This window comes from Drosophila arizonae, chromosome 2 (genome assembly GCF_054131065.1).
Source record: "Drosophila arizonae isolate 15081-1271.41 chromosome 2, UAZ_ARI_1.0, whole genome shotgun sequence".
Taxonomy (NCBI): domain Eukaryota; kingdom Metazoa; phylum Arthropoda; class Insecta; order Diptera; family Drosophilidae; genus Drosophila; species Drosophila arizonae.
In genome coordinates, this window is record NC_142922.1 from 23,160,589 (window position 1) to 23,180,588 (window position 20,000).

Genomic DNA, 20,000 nt, shown 5'->3' on the forward strand with positions numbered 1-20,000 from the left:
TGCAGCCAACTTCATGCAATGCCCATGCCACTTAACAGAGATATGTTAAACGAGCTAACAGCAACGCCATGTGTTAAGCTTTAAAAAGCTTTCATGCAGTTGAATTGAGAACACGAGCATTGCGTTTCTGTTGCTGACCGTTGGTCGAGTATAAAGCTTACACGAAGCCGACTCTTTGTCTGTGGAACGAAGTGTCCGTTCTTTTCTGAGCCGAAGCTTGTGGGCTGCTTTGATGTTGATCCGTAAAAGCTGTTGTCACTGTAATTGTTGCTGGGCTTCTGCTACGCTAGCAAATCAAAGCTAATCAACACATTGCACAGTGGTTTATTACTTACATACATATTTTGATGTTACAGATATTTTGATTGACTTACAGTGGTATTGGTATTGGTACTGGTAAATATAACAAAAATGTTGAAATAGCATAATTTAATGTTAAGCAAAAGCTCGTTTGATAGAAGTTTCGTAACTCTAGTTTAATGTTACTCAAGAGGTCTGCGATTAAAGAAAAAGAAATTTAAAAATTTTTGAAGGCAGGATAACATGTTGGATAATTTATATTAATATCAACATTGTCTAACTGGAAATGATTAATAAGTATGCCTCAGTTCTGCACACTGTGCGACGACTGCCTGTGAATGGCTGTGTGCCTATGTGTGTGATTGCATGTGCGTCTGTATGTGTTTGTACTTGTGCTTTTGCCTTTCTTGTGCGCTGCTGCCGTTATTGCTGTTGCTGTTGTATTTGCCTTGGCACTTGGCGGCGACTGCGACTGGCTCTGCCTCAGTCTCTGCTGGCACGGCTCGGCTCGGCTCGACTCGGCTCTGCCTCTGTCTCTGGTGTACTCTGAGCTTTTGGCAGCCTTCTTGGGCGCTAGTCAGCAGCGAGCACTTATCAGTTTTCTGATCGCTGTGGGAATTCAGTTAATTGTGGACGCTGTAGCAAAACGGACGCACGGCACAACCTGCATCAAAAATAAATATTTCGAAGTCGAACGCGAACTCGAACTCGATTCTCGAACATTATTTGCTGTTGCCGCTGCTGCGTTTGTCGCGTGAAAGTCATTTGCCACTAGGCACTGCCGCCTGCCTCCTGCCCCACTGGCTCTAAGACAACCACTTAGAAGTTAGAAGTTTCCCCAGCGTCTCTGTTAGCCCAAGCACAGCTGAAAACATATTTAAGGACCGTACTAAAAACTCATCGAGAATTATTTCGTATACGCAACGTTCTCCGACAGTGCAATCCAATTTCGACAAAGTCAGTTAAATATAACGTTTTCAGAGTGTGTGAGTGCGGCTAAGATAATCGTCCATTATTATATAAATATAAATAACAACGAACTGTAAAAACTGGTAAAAAAAAAACGAAAACAAACAAAAATTAATTCCAAAATTAAAACGAACAGCCATAAACAAATCGTCATAAAAATAAAAAATTGTACACATATAGCGCGCGCCAATATTGCTCCAATTCAAAACGGCTTAGCAACAAATGCACTGAGCACCAACAACAGCAACAACAACACGGCTTGCCATATAGAAAGCTCAACAATCAAATACAAATAATCAACTTCAATAGCAGCGACAACAACAACAGCTACAACACGGGATTAAAAATCCAGCTACAACCACTGAGAAAACAAACAAACAACAACAACAAGAACCACAACAAATGTGGTGGGTGCATTGGTAAGCTCAGCGGGTAAAAAAGTAACGGTTAATACATTAAAAAAAAAAAAAATCGTTGAAATTGGCCAAAATGTTTGTTGTTTTTATTTTTTGCTTTTAATTTTTTTTAATGCGCAAACGCGTTTCTTATGCTTAGCATTTTTTGCTTAAGTTGTTGTTGTTTTTTTGTTGCTGCTTGTACTCCAAGTAACTTTGTTTTGCTGAGTTTTAATTTTTGCTGCCTTGCTCAAAGTTTGGTTTTTTTCTGCTGCTCTCGTACATTTTGACGGCTATAAAGTGGATTTGTCTTCAATTGTGTTTAGAAATCTGCACGGCCCAAAGCCAAAGCCTAAGCTAAAGTCAAAGCTGAAGTTGAGACTGGGGTGAAAAAAAAAGACTGCAGCGATTGCTCTGAAAATATGTCGGCCAAAAAAGTTGCAGAAAAAAAGGCATTCGAAAAAAGCAAAGGCAAAAGCAAAAACAAAATAAATAGCCACCGATTTGCGTCAAGGTCAGCGATGAAAGTGTGTGTGTGCCTGTACGTGTGTGCGAATGGGTGTGTGTGTGAATCTATGTGTATTGCTATTGCTACTACTGCTGTGCTTTACAGTTACCCTTTGTGGCCTTTTGTCTCCCGTTTTGATTGACGGGCGTGTAGATCAATTTTGATTGAGCAGATGTTTATCTCACAGTTTCCCATCGATTGCCGCAATGCGCGTCGCCTGTTGTTTGAGTGTAATTTCCCCCACCCGCCACACCCCCCACTGATGGACAAATGAGCTGTTACGCAGGTCTTGTCAAATCGGGCGACGTGCAACTATAATTTAGTTTAATTTTGGCCCAGCTGCCAGGCTGTGCAGCATGTTGCTATTGTGACGCCCCAATCTATTACCGACTTGTTTGTCATAATTAACGGCTTAATGTAATCGAGTATTGCGTCTGAGACTGTGCTGGTGCTCAAGGGACGGCCATTTGGGAAATCAATTTGTATTTTTTCTGCAGCTTGTAGGGGCTTCCACATATTTTCATAATGTTGGCATATTACTCATTGAATTATGTTTAGCTTGAGAAAAAACTGAACTGAATGGAAATCTCTCAATTCATGTAAGCTTATATACATTATTTCTAAATTTAGAATTGTGTATATAGTAATTTCGATTCGATTTAAAAATAAAATATTCTTCGTGATACTTCAAGCTTGGAATTCTATACAGCTAAATCAATCAATCACTCATTCTAAATATATTCACTCGTAGCTTAAAGGCATTTCAACTCAAATTACTTTGCACTTTCTTATTTGGCCAACAGCCCAATCGAATGACTGACAACAAACAATTAAACAAACTCATAAACAATTTGTGTAATTCATTCGCTGCACATTCTATGCCAAATTGCAAAACGTCAGCAGCCCCATTGCCAAACTTAACTCGTTCAACTATTTTAATACAAATTATTATTAAAAGCTTAATTGCACACTTCGTAATAGCAACAAAGATAGAAGCAGCAGCAGCAGCAGTAGCAGCAGTAGTAGCAGTAGTAGCAGTAGTAGCACCAACTGAGCTTTGGCCAAAACAATTAACGCCGCTAAGCAAAATTAACAAATTGTCTGCAATGGCTGCCAACAGCAACAAATGATAAATATATAGCCGTATAGTGTATATATAGATACATATATAAAAAATAAACCTGTTGCACTATTTGTATTTTGTTTGGTCTGAGCCGCGATTACACGTATATGACAGTAATTATGATGATAAAACAACTGGGTATATTTGCTTAAGCACAGACTGCTAGTTCAAGAGATTCCCTGTATGAAATGGTTTATAAAGACAGACGGAAGAGATCAAATATGAGAGAAGACAATTGACTACGGTATAGATTGACATAGAATAAGATATATACATATATTTATTTGTAAATTATATTCATGAATAAATAAATATATATAATATATAATGTACAGTCGAGTCTCGATCATTCGTACCCCTCAAAATAAAAAATCGCGTTAAATCCAAAAAAAATTCTACCTTTAAAGAAATTCATTCTCAATAATTCTCGATCATTTTAATTTCTGTATAAATCGAAAGAAAATTAATCGCCTTGCCGTTTCGAATTATTGGGATTCTACTGCACATGTATCATTTTAAATAATATTGAATTTCAAGGCATATCATAAGATAAAACAGTCTTGGCTCTGCACCTCTATTCTATATAGCCCATTAGGCGCACATGTTTTTTTTTTTTTTTTTTTTTTTAAATACCTACAGGGTATATAACAAGTGCAATAAACCTTTAAGAAATTCCATGGAAATATAAACGACTTTATGGTCGCGGCCATTATTTGGTTAAGTTTGCTTTACTTTTGCTCTACAATCATTTTGGCAGTCAACCTGACAGAAATTTAAAAGAAAACGAGGAACAAGAAGAAGAGGAATAAATATATAGCACATACGCCGTGTGGCCTCTCCCATGGCATGGCTTGGCTTGGCTTGTGCTGGCCTGGCTTGGCTTTGAGCCTGTCCGTCCCTCAACTCGCAGTGCGCTACGTCAATTTTCAATGAATTGCAATCGGCATTTGTTTTGCTGCCGCGTCGCGTGTGCTTTCAGTCCGCCTTTGTTGCGAGAATGTTTGACAATTTGTCACATAGCCGAGCACTTGATTCCACTTGCGACCCATTTGTTACACACTTTATGTTGTGATTGCGACTTCCATTCGTTTCGATTCGATACAATTCGATTTTATTGTGCTGTCCCCTGTCGTACTTAGTAGCAATTTATTTGCCTTTGCTGGTGTCTTTGCCTTAGCTTTGCCTTAGCTGTGCTCACTTCTGGTTTTAAATCAAGTTTATTAACCGGAATTGCCAGCATTCTATTGTGGCCCGCTTCATTTGCCATTGCTTTTCTGGGCGTATCTATGGCAATCGATTAGCATTCTAATTTATATACTAACTACACCAATATTGCACAGATTTGACGCCAATGGGCATACACGACGATATCAAACGGGCCAAGTGCAAGACCAAGAGCAAGAGCAATACCCAGTCCCATTGCCAATTGGCATACACATATATGTAGTTTCTTGACTCGCTGTCAATAAAACAAATATTATTAATAATTGCAACTAAATTGTGTTAGCGCACTTTATCGATACTCCACACCCACAACATTCCCATGCCACGTTGGCTTACGGTTCTTTCATTGCTTGAACCCATTGCAAATGGATGAAAAATTATTTCGCTGCGAAAGGGTTTGTACATATGTAAATTATTCACATTTAATATCTGAATATTCAGAATTAATATTGAGAATAAAATAAAACATATATTAACAAAATGAGAGAGCTTATAAATATGTTTTTAATATATTCCTACAATCGATAATAATTTATATGCAAAATCAATAAAAATCACGTTTTAAAGATAATAAAAATGAGTTTAGCTTAGATAGCCAAATTTGCGATTATATGAAAGATATCAGGGCTCTAAAATATAAAATAAAATATTACTAAAATTACTGAATAAAATATTGATAATTGTCAATCAAACAAGTAGGCATTCAAAATTTTTACGAAAGTTTAGGGAATCATGAATTAAAAGCAAAACTAAAGCTTAGATCTTATGATACTTCGTGCTGTATCGTAATATAAAGAAAGAAAACAAAGCTGATCCAGAAGAGTTCGAATTAAACAGCATGCGGCATACTTGCTGGTGTGTGTGTTTGTGTGTTTGTGGGTGTGTATGTGTTTGTCTATGCTTTTGATTGCGAAAGCAGCGAAAAAAGTTTATTGAACCCTTGTCTGAATATATTCTACGCCCCTCTACCTGCTCTACATACCACCAAGGCAACATTTGATAAATGAGAACTTGAATATATATTTTTGAAATCAGAGTAATAATAGTCCATTTACAGATATAGTAAGCCCGTTAGGTGCTCATCACTTTTATTGCATCTACGGTATTATTAATCACGTTTTGTGCCTGAAGTGAAGTCATGCATGAACTCAGTGTTTATGTCAACTAAATAACTTTAAATTTAACTAATACTAATCAATAATTATTACTTATATAATGACAATCTCAGCAGTTTTTGGCGAGTTTAGATGATTTCCATAGACACACACACACACATAATATATTTGTCTAAAGTTCAAACAAGTTATTGTCGGGCAAATATTGCATACACTTTGTTGTTTTGGCCTTAAGGCTAGCCAGTTTACAGCTGATGCCGTCCGATCTGTAGCTGGCTACATTTCTGGGTCTGATATGGGTGCAGCTTCAAACCGAACTGTCCAGTTTAGTAAGTGAATATGTGCACAGAGGTCGGAGAGTGCAGCGGATGGCGCCCGGTCGCTAGATAACAACGACCTTAACGTGCTGTTGATTAGTACTTTTACTTTCCGCTCTGGGCTCAGAGTTACAGTTACACTGACACACACACACGCCCAACAACGCAAAATAGCTTAAAAACTGGCTGCCTGTCAAGCTGTCAAAGATAACGAAGCTGCGAAGAAATGCGTCACAAGTGGCCAGACGAGTAGCGCAGAATGAGAATCGAATACAAGAAGCGAAAGAGAGGAGTGTATAAAAAAAGAAGGTATTTCCATAAGTAACAGTTGGCTGTTGTCTAATTAATTAGCCAAGCTTAGACTTTTTTTTGGCTCTCTGGTTGGCCAAGAAACTTTCGTTTTTAATGAGCTGAATTCTGGCCATAAAGATTTTGTTTTGCTGCGCACAGACACGCACTCAAAGACTGACTCGAATTCCTGGATAATTAAAAGCCATTGAACGCTCGGCGGCCCAAAGCTCTGACTATGAGTAATTATATGGCCTGTGAAGAAGTCTTGATAAGAATTAGAACTGGTTTCATGAACTGGCTAGGCTACTGTTGTCTATGTGTTTTCGGCCAAATAACTATTTTTAGTTTATTACTATTATTATTATTATTATTAAGTTGTTGTTGACTTGGCTTAATTACAGACTTGGCTTAGCGGAAATGCCTGCTAATTGCTTTGGGGGGCTTTAATGAAATTAAGCTATGACTATTAAAGCATGCATAAAGGGCGCCAATTGGCAATAAAAATCAGCTAAAGGCTAATGTGCGCCAATGGCAACAGATTTGGCCAACATACAATACAATGCACGAGCCCAGACGAACCGAGCCAAGTCAAGTGAAGCCACTCTCAATGACATGCCAATTGTTGTGTGGCTATCAAAATATTTGTCATTAATTATAAATATGTTGAAATCGCTAAGAAACAGCTTAGCTTAGCTTAGCATCTGCTCGATCTTGGCCTGGGGCTGGGGGTGGGACTGGGGCCAGAGGCAACAACTGCGGCTGCGGCTGCGGCTGGGGCTGGGGCTGGAACTGCTGCAACTTGTTGCGACTTGTTGTGGCTGCTGGTTGCCCCACCGCACCGCACTGCGCCAGACAAGTTCAATGATTCTTTCAGCCGTGACTCAATCGCATTTGGCAACTCGCAAAAATCAGCTGCAAATGCTCAAATATTTCTGTCTGTTTCGCTGGCTACACTCGCTGCTGGCAAGTGTGAAATGCACCTTGACATTTGAGAGTGTCTCTCCTCAACTACCTCATCAGTGCTCTGCCCCCCTTTCCACAAACGCAACTCGTATTGATTACCGATCGCAATGAATTTGTTTAGCCTGGCTAATGCTAATGTTGATGCTAATGCCTGGCAATAGCTTTTGCAAATTATGCATCATTTTGCAATATTAATGTTCCCTCCTCCTACGAAAAAACAAATTTCGATTTATGAATAGTTTAGTAAGCGCTAAACTCTTTACTAACAGATAAAAGCCAGAAGTAGTATATATTAAGTCTTCGGGTTGAGCTGCTGTTATGCCATATATGCTAGATCTATACGATATTTAACATTTGGCTAATTTTTAAATCATAGCAGCAGAGATAATCGCATTTATATGCATATATGCTTTAAAGGCCAATATATAAAATTCCATCTTAATTAGCTTTGTTCAAAATCTCTTTTAGTTTTATCAGTTTAGCATATTTGTTTTTCTATAACAATTAACTTAATTGCTTGCTTCTGTTCTTTAATTTCAGTGATTAACAAGTCACATACCACACCAGCACACACGCACATACACACACAGAGAGAGATCACACACAGGAGCGCCAAGAGTTTTTTTTCAGTATGATTCAACTGCAGACAAGACAAACGGCCAAATGATTCATCTGTCGCGCAAAGAAAGTGAAGATCATTAAGAACTGGACAAGAACAAGAGACGAAATTAAAGCGACCAATTAAAGTGGAGCCTTAATCAGCTGCAGTCGACGTAGTCCAAGTGGATTTTACAGAACCGAAATAACGACGGCATGGCACACTTTTGCTGGTATCATAAATTGGTCTTTTTGCTGCTGGTAAGTTGGCCGTTTGTAATTGGTTAAGGTCATTAAGGTATGAATAATTAATTAATGAGATAATCAAAGACTTTATTTGTGAGTGGGTCATTGAACCGCATCCTTATGAATCGGCTTATAAATCAGGGAACACAATTGAATATGCAGATTATATTACAAGAAATAAAGAATACTTTAATTTTGTTTATAATTTTCTTCAACTCATAAATCGGTGTGTACGAAATCAGAGTATATCTCAACCATAAAAGCTGACATATAGACTATATACATATGCTTATATTTTCTGGGTAGCTCTATAAGTCAATTGACTTACATTCGGCATTTCTAGAATTACTAAAGATTTTTCAATAAGTTTATATATACCGATAAGTTTAGAGGGAGGATTTCCGATACTCGCCAGTAAAGCATCTGCAAAAGAAATTGTTAAATCGTGATAGAGTATTATGCAGTCGGTCATACTGATGGGTATTTGTTTTCTTTTGTGGATAGTTTTCCCTTTCATTCAACTCGATTGTGTTTCTTCGGTGTCATTTCTCGTATATTTTACATATTTTATATTTTTTTCTCACATTGTCGGCTAACCAAATAGGTTAGTAGTTAAGCTCCACCTTAACATGGCTAACGAAACACGATTATACACACCAATTAATTAAGGGTACATCCAGCTATATAGCCAGAGATCGTTATACACATTAAGGCGAAGATATATGCTAGCCGTTGCTAGCTATCCAAGCCAACTAGTTTCACAGCCGCATATTTAAGCCAAGCGACGTCTACACGATTCTCGACATTGAACTTTAGAGATGGATGGATGGATGGTATGCGAGCTGTTGTCTGATTCTGGGGAATGATTTATTACGCATATGAGGCAGAAATTAATGCGGGACCATATATGTACATATGCACATATAGGCACGCAAACGATTCGAATTGGCCAACCCTTTGAGTTAACACGAATGAGTATTGGATGGATGCAGTTGGCTATTTGGCGTGGCTAACAGAGTCCCATTACAGCGTCTAATGGCTTCAGCATAAAATTACAATTGCAGTTGCAGTTGAAGTTGCAGTTGCACATGAGCTCAAATTGCTTACTTGGCCAATTGGTATAGAAATATATGGATTAATTGCTGGCTATAATGGTGTCTGCTTTCGCCTCGGCCCGCATTTATTGGCCCAAATCATCATCATCATCATCATCATCATAGTCATAGACAGCAATGCGAATGCATTTTTATTAGTATTAATTTGTGTTGGTTAATGCTAATGTCTGTTATGGCTGCAACAAACTCTGAATTGACTGCCCGCTGGCCACAGACACAGCTGATTGTGTGCGAATGCAAAGTAAAACTAAAGTAATGCTGGCTAAAAGCAACTTAACTACGGCATAAGCCAGGCTAAATAATTGCACGCGATTCGAGTGCGGCTATGCGAAACTGAAACTGAAAACTGAAAACTGAAAACTCAAATACTCAAAACAGAGAACTGAAAACTGAAAACTGAACTAAAACAGCAATTGGCGCAGTCGCTGCTGCAGTCGATGACGCTGGCAATTTGCAAATTATGCGCAGCGGGCGGGACGTTGATTGAGGATGCAGTGCGGGGCGTGGCGGGGTGTGCTGTGGTGCCACTGCTGTGGTGCAACAACATTCTAAAGCCCCAGCCTCAGCTTTTCTCTCATATAGAGCAGTACTTAGATGTGTGCGTGTGTGTGAGTAAGTGTGTGTATGGTCAGATATGCATATGACGATTAGCACAAAAATATATTGTATGTAGAATAGTGTAGCGCAAGCAGGAGTTTTTTTTTATGTTTTTCATTTGTATTTGTTGTGCTGTGTAATTAATAAATGTGTGTTATTATGACAGAAACGGAGACTGACTGAGCTGAGTGCTGACTGCGATTGGGCTTGGGGTTGGCATTGAGCGCCCTAATGCGGGGCCGAAGATCGATGTTGCGATTTAATGGCAAGTCATAAGATGCCTGGCTACAAGTGGCAAATGGCAACTGGCAGCTGGCAGTAGGCAAGTGGCAAGTGGCAAGTTGCCAATTGCAACATATTATGAGCAGGCAGCGAGCAGCGTGCAGCGGGTGGTGGCTGCAATTAAACAATGGCCGCTTGGCAACAGAGTTCAGCTGACACATTCACATTGTGCTGCTGGAGCTACTGCTGCTGCTCCTTTCAACGCCCACCACAAATGCCTCGGGCCACAATCGTTGCAGCCACACCACAATAAACGTATATGCGGACAGGCCAATTCTTGTTGCATGCTGCCCGTTTTTTGACCAGATGAATTTTGATAAAACACAACGAAAAAAGAAACATGCACCGAAAACTTTTCATTATTATAGCCTGGCGACTTTTTCCGCGTTGGCCGCTCTATGCAAATCTGCTAGGCGCTCTGTGTGTGGCCAGTTCGTGTCTTGAGTCATTCGTTTGTGTTTTTATGCAACCGCATAACGGCTTTTGCGGCACGTCAATCAACCGGAGACGCCTAATTGATTAGCTGCTGCGCTGAGTGACTTTTAATGTGTGCACTTCCGAAATCTACATATTAAATCCAAGCATCAGCTGAAATACCAATCCAAAATTGAAATTGAAACTGAGACTGAAACTGAAGCTGACGCTGAGCTAGAAACTTAAATTGAAAGCGAAACGCAATTGAAATTGACAACAACAACTTTTGAAGAAGGGGAGCAGCTGGGCAATAAAAGCCGAATCATAAAAGAACTTGTTCGCCAGATCTCATTTCAGTCTATTTGATTTGTTGCCGTCTCGTTGGATGCTTGTGGCTAATTAAATTGGAAGGTTCTGAAGCGGCACTTGAAAGTCAATGGAGCTGCCGTGTGAGACGCTAGACTCACACTCAGTGCGCTGAGTGCGCTCATTAAGCCGTGATTATTGCTTAATTGTTCGATGTCTAACAACAGTTCTATTGATTTGGCTAACGCGGATATCTCATTGAGTTTCACCGACAGCGTTTAGAATTTCAAAAGACCAATTTAAGCGCCCATTTCTGTGTAAACTCAACGTGGCATTTGACACTTCCGCTAAGTTGACAGCCGTGAAAATTGTCAACGCTGCTGTGAAAGGTCCAACAATTGAATGATAAATGATAAATGATAAACGATAAACGCTAACTGGATCGCTAACTGCCACCTAAGTGCAAAAGAATGTCTAACAGGATTAACATTTTGCCAATGGTCAGAAAACTGAAATCACAAATCACAGCCCTGATAAATCAATCAAGATTAATGCCTAATAATTGCCTATCTATTTTTGGGCGCAAGCGCAAACACCAACCTGAACGCATTTCATTCATTCATTCATTAAACTCACAGTGGCACTGACCAGTCGGTTCAAGTAACTCGCCACAATGAAAAGGAATGCCACAAGCACAATCACAATCACCATCACAATCGCAATGCCACACAATAAGTTGTCTTTTAGTATATATTTAGAACGTTTCGTGGTGTCCAATTGGCCAGGCGATGTACATACATACATGTATGTACGTGTGACACTGGTTTTTGCTCAGCTAACCTGAGCCCTTTTGGGCCCATTGTTCAGTGGCTGCTCGCATTGTTATTAACTTTCAGCGATTTGTGTGTCAATGTTAAATGCTCATTCACTGCCCGCAGCACAAGTACCACCAGCAGCCGCAGCAGCAGCAGCAGTTACTTCTGCAATTTTAGACATAAAAGGCAAGGCGAGCCGCCTCACTGGTGACTAACACACAACTACCAAACGGGTAACTGGCAACTGGCAACTGCCAACTTCCAACTGGAAACTACCAACTGGCAACTGGCCAGTCGCCTATTGGCTGCCTGCGCCTGTTTACACTGTAATTTTAGCACATGTGCGAAGGTGTTTTGCTTGCTCTAATGCTGCCTGCCAACAATTGTTAGATTGAATCGCTTAAATATGATCTAGAAATGTTTAGTTTTAAGCCACAACAACAACAGCAACAACGACGGGCGACTGTCGCCTAACGCTGCTCGCCCACTCAATTTCATTTGTTGTTGTTTTTGTTGCACATCGCTGCGCTGTCAAGCTATTTGCATTTATGCTCAAAAAGCTGCCGGATGTTGTTGTTGCTGCCCATTTACTATGTATATATAATTATATATATATAAATACGTACATATATATGTATATATAAATATCTATAAAGTTATATAATAATTATGCTATTATTTTATAAAATGTTTTGCATGCAAAAAAAAAAAAAAATAAATAAATAAATAAAAAAAAAACAAATTTATTGTATTTTTTTGCGTTTTCAATTTACGCCTTTCCAATCGCATTTGATTTTATGACCTAGTCGTGTTTTATGTGCTTTATCTCGATTACAATTAGTTATGCTGATTTCGCCAAATGCAATAAATACGTTTTGCACTGTTGACGTCTGTTGCAGGGCAAGTTCGTGTCCTAAGTCTTTTGTTTTTGTGAGGCGTTAAACGTCTGCGAGAGGGCGGCATTTGGAGCTGCATTCATTTGATTTATGCCTGGCTCAAGTACAGTATATGCACTAGACGAAGCAAATCATATTTTATGAGTAAGCGGAAGGTCAAAGCTAAATTGTTAGTAATCGCTAATGGTTTTGACCCAATAATAATAATAATAATAACAATAATGATAGCAACAAAGCTGAACAAATCTTGTTTTCATGTTAATATCCTGAACGAGTCATGCTAATATCCAGCTGTTAGGTTGACCTTTATGTTTGGGTTTTCCCAAAGATTCACTGCTGTCTAGGTAACGAAATTGGACTCTCGCTGAGTCATAATTCGCCGATATTTGACTCTTATATTGTGTCGTTCAGGTATTCGTTGAATTCATCGAGCTATGAGCGTTTTGATATGTATTAGCTCAATGAAAGTTAAGTCGTTTAGCTAAAGACTTTTAAATGGGATTCATATATTATATTAGATCATAATCAAATCGATAATCTCATAAGTAATGCTTCGAGCTGCAGTAAATTCAAAGATATCGACGCTTGATATGATCTACACAGATTGCAGAGCGATAGCTGAATCGATTGTAATTCATTTCCATATAGTCTTCATTAGCTGCCAATTGCATCCACCTCAGCATGCCACTTGTCAGTTAATTATGACACCGTCCAGCTGTTTACAAGCTCCACAAGCCAGAGGCACTTCAAACGCCGCCGCAGCAGCGCATTCCACTGATGTCTTAATAAACCCAATACATTATTATTCAAATGTCATACGTAGCTGGCAAGAAGACATTCGCGGCACACATAAGTGTCTGTCCCTCTCTCAATCTGTGGATCAAATGATGTTTTAATTGCGCAAATTTATAAATAGATCGCTGAGATAAGCTAGGTAGGGTAAATGCATCATGCGCCACTTGATTAGCATAAAAATCGCATTGAAGCGAAATGTGAAGCAATTGACACGAACATAACTAAATCATTTCCATTTCAACTTGCAGATGTTGTGCTGCGGCTATGCGCGACCAGCACCAGCCCCAGCCCCAGCCCCTGTACCGGTCCCTGCCCCCGCCCCTGTTGCTTCACCCATATCAGCGGGCAGGCAGAGTGAGCTCATTGCGGGCAATGAGTTTCTCAAGTTGTTCCTCGATCACGACGAACAGCAGCGCAGCCTGCACAGCGATGAGGAGCTCGAGGGAGCAGCTGCCGGCCGCCTGAACAGTGCCAGAAGCTTGGAGCACAAGACGCGCTACCGCAATGCCAATGCGCAGCACCAAGCGGACGCGGAGGGCAAGCAGGTCGTCAAGCTGGTGACCACAGGCAGCAAGATTGTCTTTCTGGAGGATGCACCCGGCTCGTCGTCGACCACAAAGCCAAAGTCCAGCGACGAGGTCAAGGTGGTCGCTGTCAGTGTTAGCTCCTCCAGTAAACGTGGCAGCCGCATCAGCCGCACCCAGCCGCCCGCCTTCAAGCCCGCCGCGACGCACTCGCACCGAAGCAGTGCGCCAAGTGCAGCTGGCGTTGATTTTGTCAATCGCTCGCACAAGAGCGAGCTGTCCATCGAGGAGACTGAGCCACGCCTCGCTGCCGATGTCATGGATGCGGAAAGCGACTCGGTGAACAGTGCCTCCAATATACAAAACGTTTTGGCGGCGCCATTGCTGGCGGCAGCCGCCACCAGCCGCTCCAGTTCGGTGGCGTTTCGTGGCAGCTCTGTCCCCGGGCGAAATGCCACGCGCATAAATCAGAGAGCGAACGATCCGGAGTCGGCGTCAGAGGCGAATACTCATGAGTCGGTGGGTGATGACAAATTGCTGCCGTTCCAGACGGTGATCTATCACGACACAAAGCAGGGTCACGGACCCCAGTCAAGATCAATATCATACAGCTCCATATCGCAGAACGTGGACGATCTGCATGTGCCGGGCAGCTGGCACCAGTCGGCTGGCATCTTGGCCGAGGCACAGCGCAACGTGAGCGACAGTCTTAAGCCCATGCCACGTCTCGCCTCCGAGCCATCCAAATTCTATTCTGTGCCATCGAAAATGTACAGTGTTCCATCCAAGTTCTACTCGGAGCCAGCCAAGGTCTACTCAGAGCCAGCCAAGATGTATGGCCAGCCAGAAAAAGTATATTCGGAGCCGGCCAAAGTGTATGGCCAACCGTCCAAGTTTTACTCAGAGCCAGCGAAAGTTTACTCGCAGCCAGCTAAGGTTTATGGAGAGCCCGCCAAGACCTACTGGCCGCAAACTGTAACAACTGGGACGGGTACCGGTACCGGTACCGGTACCGGTGCTGGTGTAGGTGTCGGCGTCGACGTCGGTGTCGGAGTTGGTCTCAGCACGACTAGCTCGCCCACCACAACAAGATCGTCAACATCAACAACGGGAGCAACGACAACAACAGCAGCGCCAGGGCCAGCAACTGTGCCACCGGGCGCTCTGGCTCCCACCACCTTTGTGCCCTCGCGTCGGCCAGCAATTGTCTCGCGGATTGCATTCGGCGAGGCGCAAACAACGACAACAACAACAACAAGCAGATCCATGGAATCCAAGACTGCAACGAGCAGCACGCTGCCCACCACTAGGCCAAGCACTTGGCAGCACCATTATCACAATGGTCACAATCAGCATCTGCACCACAACCACCACCACCACCACAACCACCAGCAACAGCAGCAGACTGCAACGAGTGCGGGCAATTCGCAGCCGCGTCGTGTACTCTTCAATTTGGATAAATTACCTTATGATTTATTGAATGCACCGCAGCCGCAGCCAGCGCGCCATCTATTGGAGCCAATTTTATCAAAGAGTTCAATTCCAAGCGACTACCAGCAACAGCAGCAACAGCAGCAACATCATCGTCCATGTTGGGAGCAACAGCAACGTCAGCATCCATCACTGTCGCTTCAACATTCTAATCAAAATGCCAAAGGATTGCCCAATAGAGGTGAGTCTTTGCCCAAAACAAATTACACTGTGCTGCAGGTTTAGCATTGTCGAGTAGCAACTATTTAGTTGGGCGTTGCGTTAGCTCGCTGCATGCTGGCATAATTTATGAATCTACAATTAGTCTAACGATCAGATTCGATTGGAGCTTAACCCCAAACGGCAACTCTGCAGCACAGTGTAATTATGAGAGACCAACGCACGTTTAACTAATCTTGAACTTATTCTCTCTTTCTATCTCTCTCTCTCTCTCTCTCTCTCTTTGTTTTGCTCTCTCTCTCTCTGCTGGCAGATCTAGTCAAGTGTGTTTCCAAATTTGCACACCAGCACGCATCGCCCGCAGCAGCGTCCGGCATTAGCGCCTATTCATATAGTTCCAGCTCTAGCAGCTCATCATCCTCGTCCTCCGCGTCCGCAGCGCCAACTGACGATGAGACCATGTTGCCACACTTTACAACCGAACGCGCCGAGCTCTACACACCGACCCCAGAGCAAAATTACGAAATTGAAGAGTCCGTTAGTGTTATGACAAACGGACGAGCCCACGGACTGCAGGGTGGCAGCAGCAGCAGCGGCAGTGGAGGTGGCAGCGGCAGCGGCGCACTGGTCACAGCCACAACACCAGCCAGTCCAGCGAGCACAACACCAGCAACATCCATTGCTGCCGCCACAACACCAACAACAACGCAACACGGCCGCAATCGTGGCCGAGACAGGGGACGTGGTTCGGTGGTGTACACCGCCAACGCAAATGCCAACGACTATGATGGCGGCGGGGATGAAGATGCTGAGGGCAGGGGCAACGCAGATGAGTCGGATGAAGATAAAGTCGCCTATGTGGTGGAGGGACGCAACTATCGCAAATATCGCGTCGAAGAGAAAACCGACGACGGCTTCATCGTTGGCGAATATGGCGTCGTGGACCACAACGATGGCAACCTGAGCGGCGTGCGTTATACCGCCGACTCGACCATTGATCGTCGTTTGATACAAAAGGCGTTGTTGACATTTCTGAAGCTCAAGTAGTTGCAGTTGCAGTCACAGTCACAGCTGTACTCTGGCCGAGCTGACCGAGCTGACCCAACTGCCCCAGCTGCCTCAGCTGCCCCAGCTGCTGCCTCAGCTGCTTCAGCTGCCACAGCTGCAGCGGCAATTCATTTCATACACATGTGATCCAAGTCGTATTGTAGTTAGCGTAGCTTAAATTAATATTAACTAGCCTTCATTCATACAATCACAATGACACCAGCTGAAAGTCGCAATCGAACAATCAACTGATTTTTGTCGGTTCAGTTGTTTGGAGTGAAAGGAATATGCCACTTGATTCGCAAGCATTCAGATAATTTAATATCTAGTTACTAGTTGAACATTAAGAAGTCTGCATCAAATACTCAAAAGCTTTAATGTACTTTTTCAACAGCTTTCATAAACTTTTACTCTTGCGCCAACTCCCTTATTTGTCAACTCGAATTGCTAGGAAATAATACATCTTATTTGAAAGTATCAATCGGTTTTCGCTCGATTAATCTGATCTAATTGAATAACATTTTCATCTGGTGTCATTGCGTCTTAAGTATTCATAGTTAGATTGTCAACCCACGGCCACAACTCTCTGTCCTACTTTATCCTACATTCCCCCACAGCAAGTGTGCGTGTATTTTGAGCTCTGTGTGTGCGTGTATGTGTGTCTGTGTGTGTGTATGTGTGTTACTCAATTTTACAAATGTTTAGCTAATGTTTTAATTAATTTATTGTAGTTGTTGGTATTATAATTTAATATAAACTTATTTAAACTCTACACTTAAATGGAAACAATCGCAAAATTTTACCTAGCAACTTGCCATAATTTAATTCATATAACCAACTTGGCCAAGTTCCAATGATTTGGGCCAACAGCACGTACGCACTTAAATGCATAAACTATCCTAACTAGCGCCTAAGTAACTTACAATGTGAAAGATTACACAAAAAGTATATACATGTACACATACAACTAAAAATAAATGAAGTACATCAATAAAGAACACTAAACTGAAGTATATGCTCGCTATAATTAATGAGCGCCCCACAGGGGGCTGCTGCAACACAAAGGGGCAAACTGGTCCACGCAATGTAAATAGCCATTAAAAATTGATTACAAACATGCGGCCAACGGCGATCGGTAACCGACACTCGCGACATTATCATTAAACTTTAATTGATATGAGCAAGTGACAAAGGGATGATGCTTCATTCCAACAACAACAACAACAACAAGATGAACAATCATACAATGGGGACAACGAATTGCGGAAACAGCTAAGGATAAAAGAGCTGAGCATCAGGGGCTCTGACTTTTATATATGCATTTGGTCAATTAAGAGCCAGTGCTCCAGCCAGTGCCTGAGCCAGTGCGAGTGCCAGAGACAGAGCTCGTTAACAGATCTGTTACAATACAAAAAGCGTAGCAAGTGAGCGGAGCGGATAGTGCTGATCATGATGAAGACGGCCGGCGGCGGGCAAGGGGCAATGCACAACGGGCCCCATAAATGCAGAACAGGACCTAAAGCCAGCATCTGGACCTGTGAGCTGTAAATACCAGCTGAAGGTCGCTGAACGGCCTTGCTTGCGGTCGGCCGGGCATGTTTGGCGTCTGCGTGTCGTCATTTGGTTTTTATTGCCTCTGAGGGATTGGGAATTGCAAACGGCGAATGGTTGGCCTAAAATAAAAATATTCCACTGATTGCATGCGCCAAGCCGTAGCTATTTATAAATATAGAGCCAGAAGAGCCGCAAGAAGACGACGAAGAAGAAGAAGACAAACGGAGATTGTAGAGCTTTGGTATGTCATCTTATCGCTGGCCGGCAATCAGGGGGCCATCCGTTGCCCGTTGCCCGTTGCCCGTTGCCCGATGGCCCAGCATCGTAGACGCAATCTGTGTGAAACACTATGCACGCTGTGCCCATAAACTTGGCGAAAAGAGAATGTGCCGCACAGAGTTTGTTGTTAATGCGAAGAATGCCTGAGATAGAGAGAGAGAGAGAGAGAGAGAGGGGCAGACCGACCGGAGTAGGACTGGTGTAAATGTTAAGATGATGCTGTGCCGTGCCCTCTGCGGTCAGCTGCCTGATGGACAGCTAAGGGAACGGGTTATATAGCCTCCTTATACATTTTCTCCCATATATACCGTTGCAGCCACAATCTGAACTGTATGCAACTGTGGCAATTACTCCCTAGCTGCCCCACGCTGCCCCTGCTCCTGTCTGGCATGCAGAGTAAACAGTTCTGCTGCGAAAATAATTTACAATGCAACGGCCACAGAACAGTGCCTGCAAAGTGTCTGTGCCATGATGAACGTTAAGCGGGCACGTTTGCTTCGGGGCTCATGCTGGGGATATCTGTGCGGAATCTGTATTTGGAGGCGTGCGACAGTGCGTGTCTGCCATAAATCTGAAAGCTACACGTTTCTACCTGACTCTGCCAGCTCTGACAGGTTGAATGACGCTGGCAGCACGCCCGCACGTCCTTTTTAGTTGCTTTTTAATGTGGTGGGCGTGGCGCGTGGATTGCTTCTCTGACAGCTCTGTGGCCAGTGCTTGGCTTCATTAAATTGACTTCAGGCTTAGCTTCACCTGCATTCAGCTGTTGCCTTAAGCTTCAGTTGCTGCATTTGCAATTTTCGTTAGCTCGATGCGGAACAAGTGTCCTGCTCGATATGCAGTTAATTGCAACTGCAACTGTAACTAAAACGTTGCAGCTTTTGTGCGCCCCTTTGTTCTGTGCCACATTCATTTTTCATAATTTACGAGCACTTTTATTCAATATTCCAGTCGTTGCCATGATCGATCGGGCTTTGGAAATTTACGACATGACATTATAATTGGCCGATTTGTCATTATAATTAGTGAACACGCTCTGCACGCATGCTGGCTGGCTTGTTGGCTAGCTGGATAATTGGCCTAGCTGACTCGCTTGTGCATGTAGGAGCTCTAAAGGGATTCATTAATTTATGCATAAGATAAACGACTATTTTTAGAAAGGACTCGATGCAAATGTTATAATTTGTTTTGTTTTTGCTTCGCTTATGCATAAAATAATTTTTTATGCTTATGAAACAGTCTATTGGGCGCCTTAAACTGGTTGCAGTAAATACTCTGGTAGAGTTTAATATGTGCATAAAATTCAATCAAAGTATATTTATTAAAAAGCATATTTATTATTCACTTTGGATATGTATATAGAAATGATTGCATTGGCTTGCCTTTACACGCTTCTGGCTCGATGGTATAGCGTCATCTATGGGTAGTTGGCTGCGTTTCAGATTCTTAAATGAACAGCTCAAAAGTATGCAATGATTTTTGTAAGGCTTCTTATTTACCAATGAATGTAGAACTTGTAGTTTGACGTCAACTGGATAGATAGCTGCTTTATTTATTTAATTTAATTTTTTCCAGTTTTTCTTAGAAATTTTTTTTTTTTAATTACCACATTTTAAATAATTAATAAATACTTAAAATTTATATATGTATTTTTAATTAAATATATATTATGATTTAC

The 20,000-nt window shown here is 42.0% G+C and overlaps 1 protein-coding gene across 1 annotated transcript; it reads left to right on the plus strand.

Annotated features, from left to right (window-relative positions):
• Positions 1-814: 814 nt before the first annotated feature.
• On the plus strand, positions 815-17,499 carry LOC108619217 (uncharacterized). Its single transcript, XM_089469650.1, has 4 exons — positions 815-1,688; positions 7,746-8,063; positions 13,517-15,464; positions 15,756-17,499. Exons 2-4 carry the CDS (start codon positions 8,019-8,021, stop codon positions 16,487-16,489), a joined length of 2,727 nt encoding a protein of 908 aa, XP_089325776.1. The 5' UTR covers positions 815-1,688; positions 7,746-8,018; the 3' UTR covers positions 16,490-17,499.
• Positions 17,500-20,000: the final 2,501 nt, after the last annotated feature.

Excerpts from the sequence above, each read along its gene's own strand:
- LOC108619217 (XM_089469650.1), top strand. The coding sequence starts at position 8,019 with ATGGCACACTTTTGCTGGTATCATAAATTGGTCTTTTTGCTGCTG. Across the intron at positions 8,064-13,516 it reads AATTGGTCTTTTTGCTGCTG|ATGTTGTGCTGCGGCTATGC; the intron begins GTAAGTTGGCCG and ends TTCAACTTGCAG. Across the intron at positions 15,465-15,755 it reads CAAAGGATTGCCCAATAGAG|ATCTAGTCAAGTGTGTTTCC; the intron begins GTGAGTCTTTGC and ends CTCTGCTGGCAG.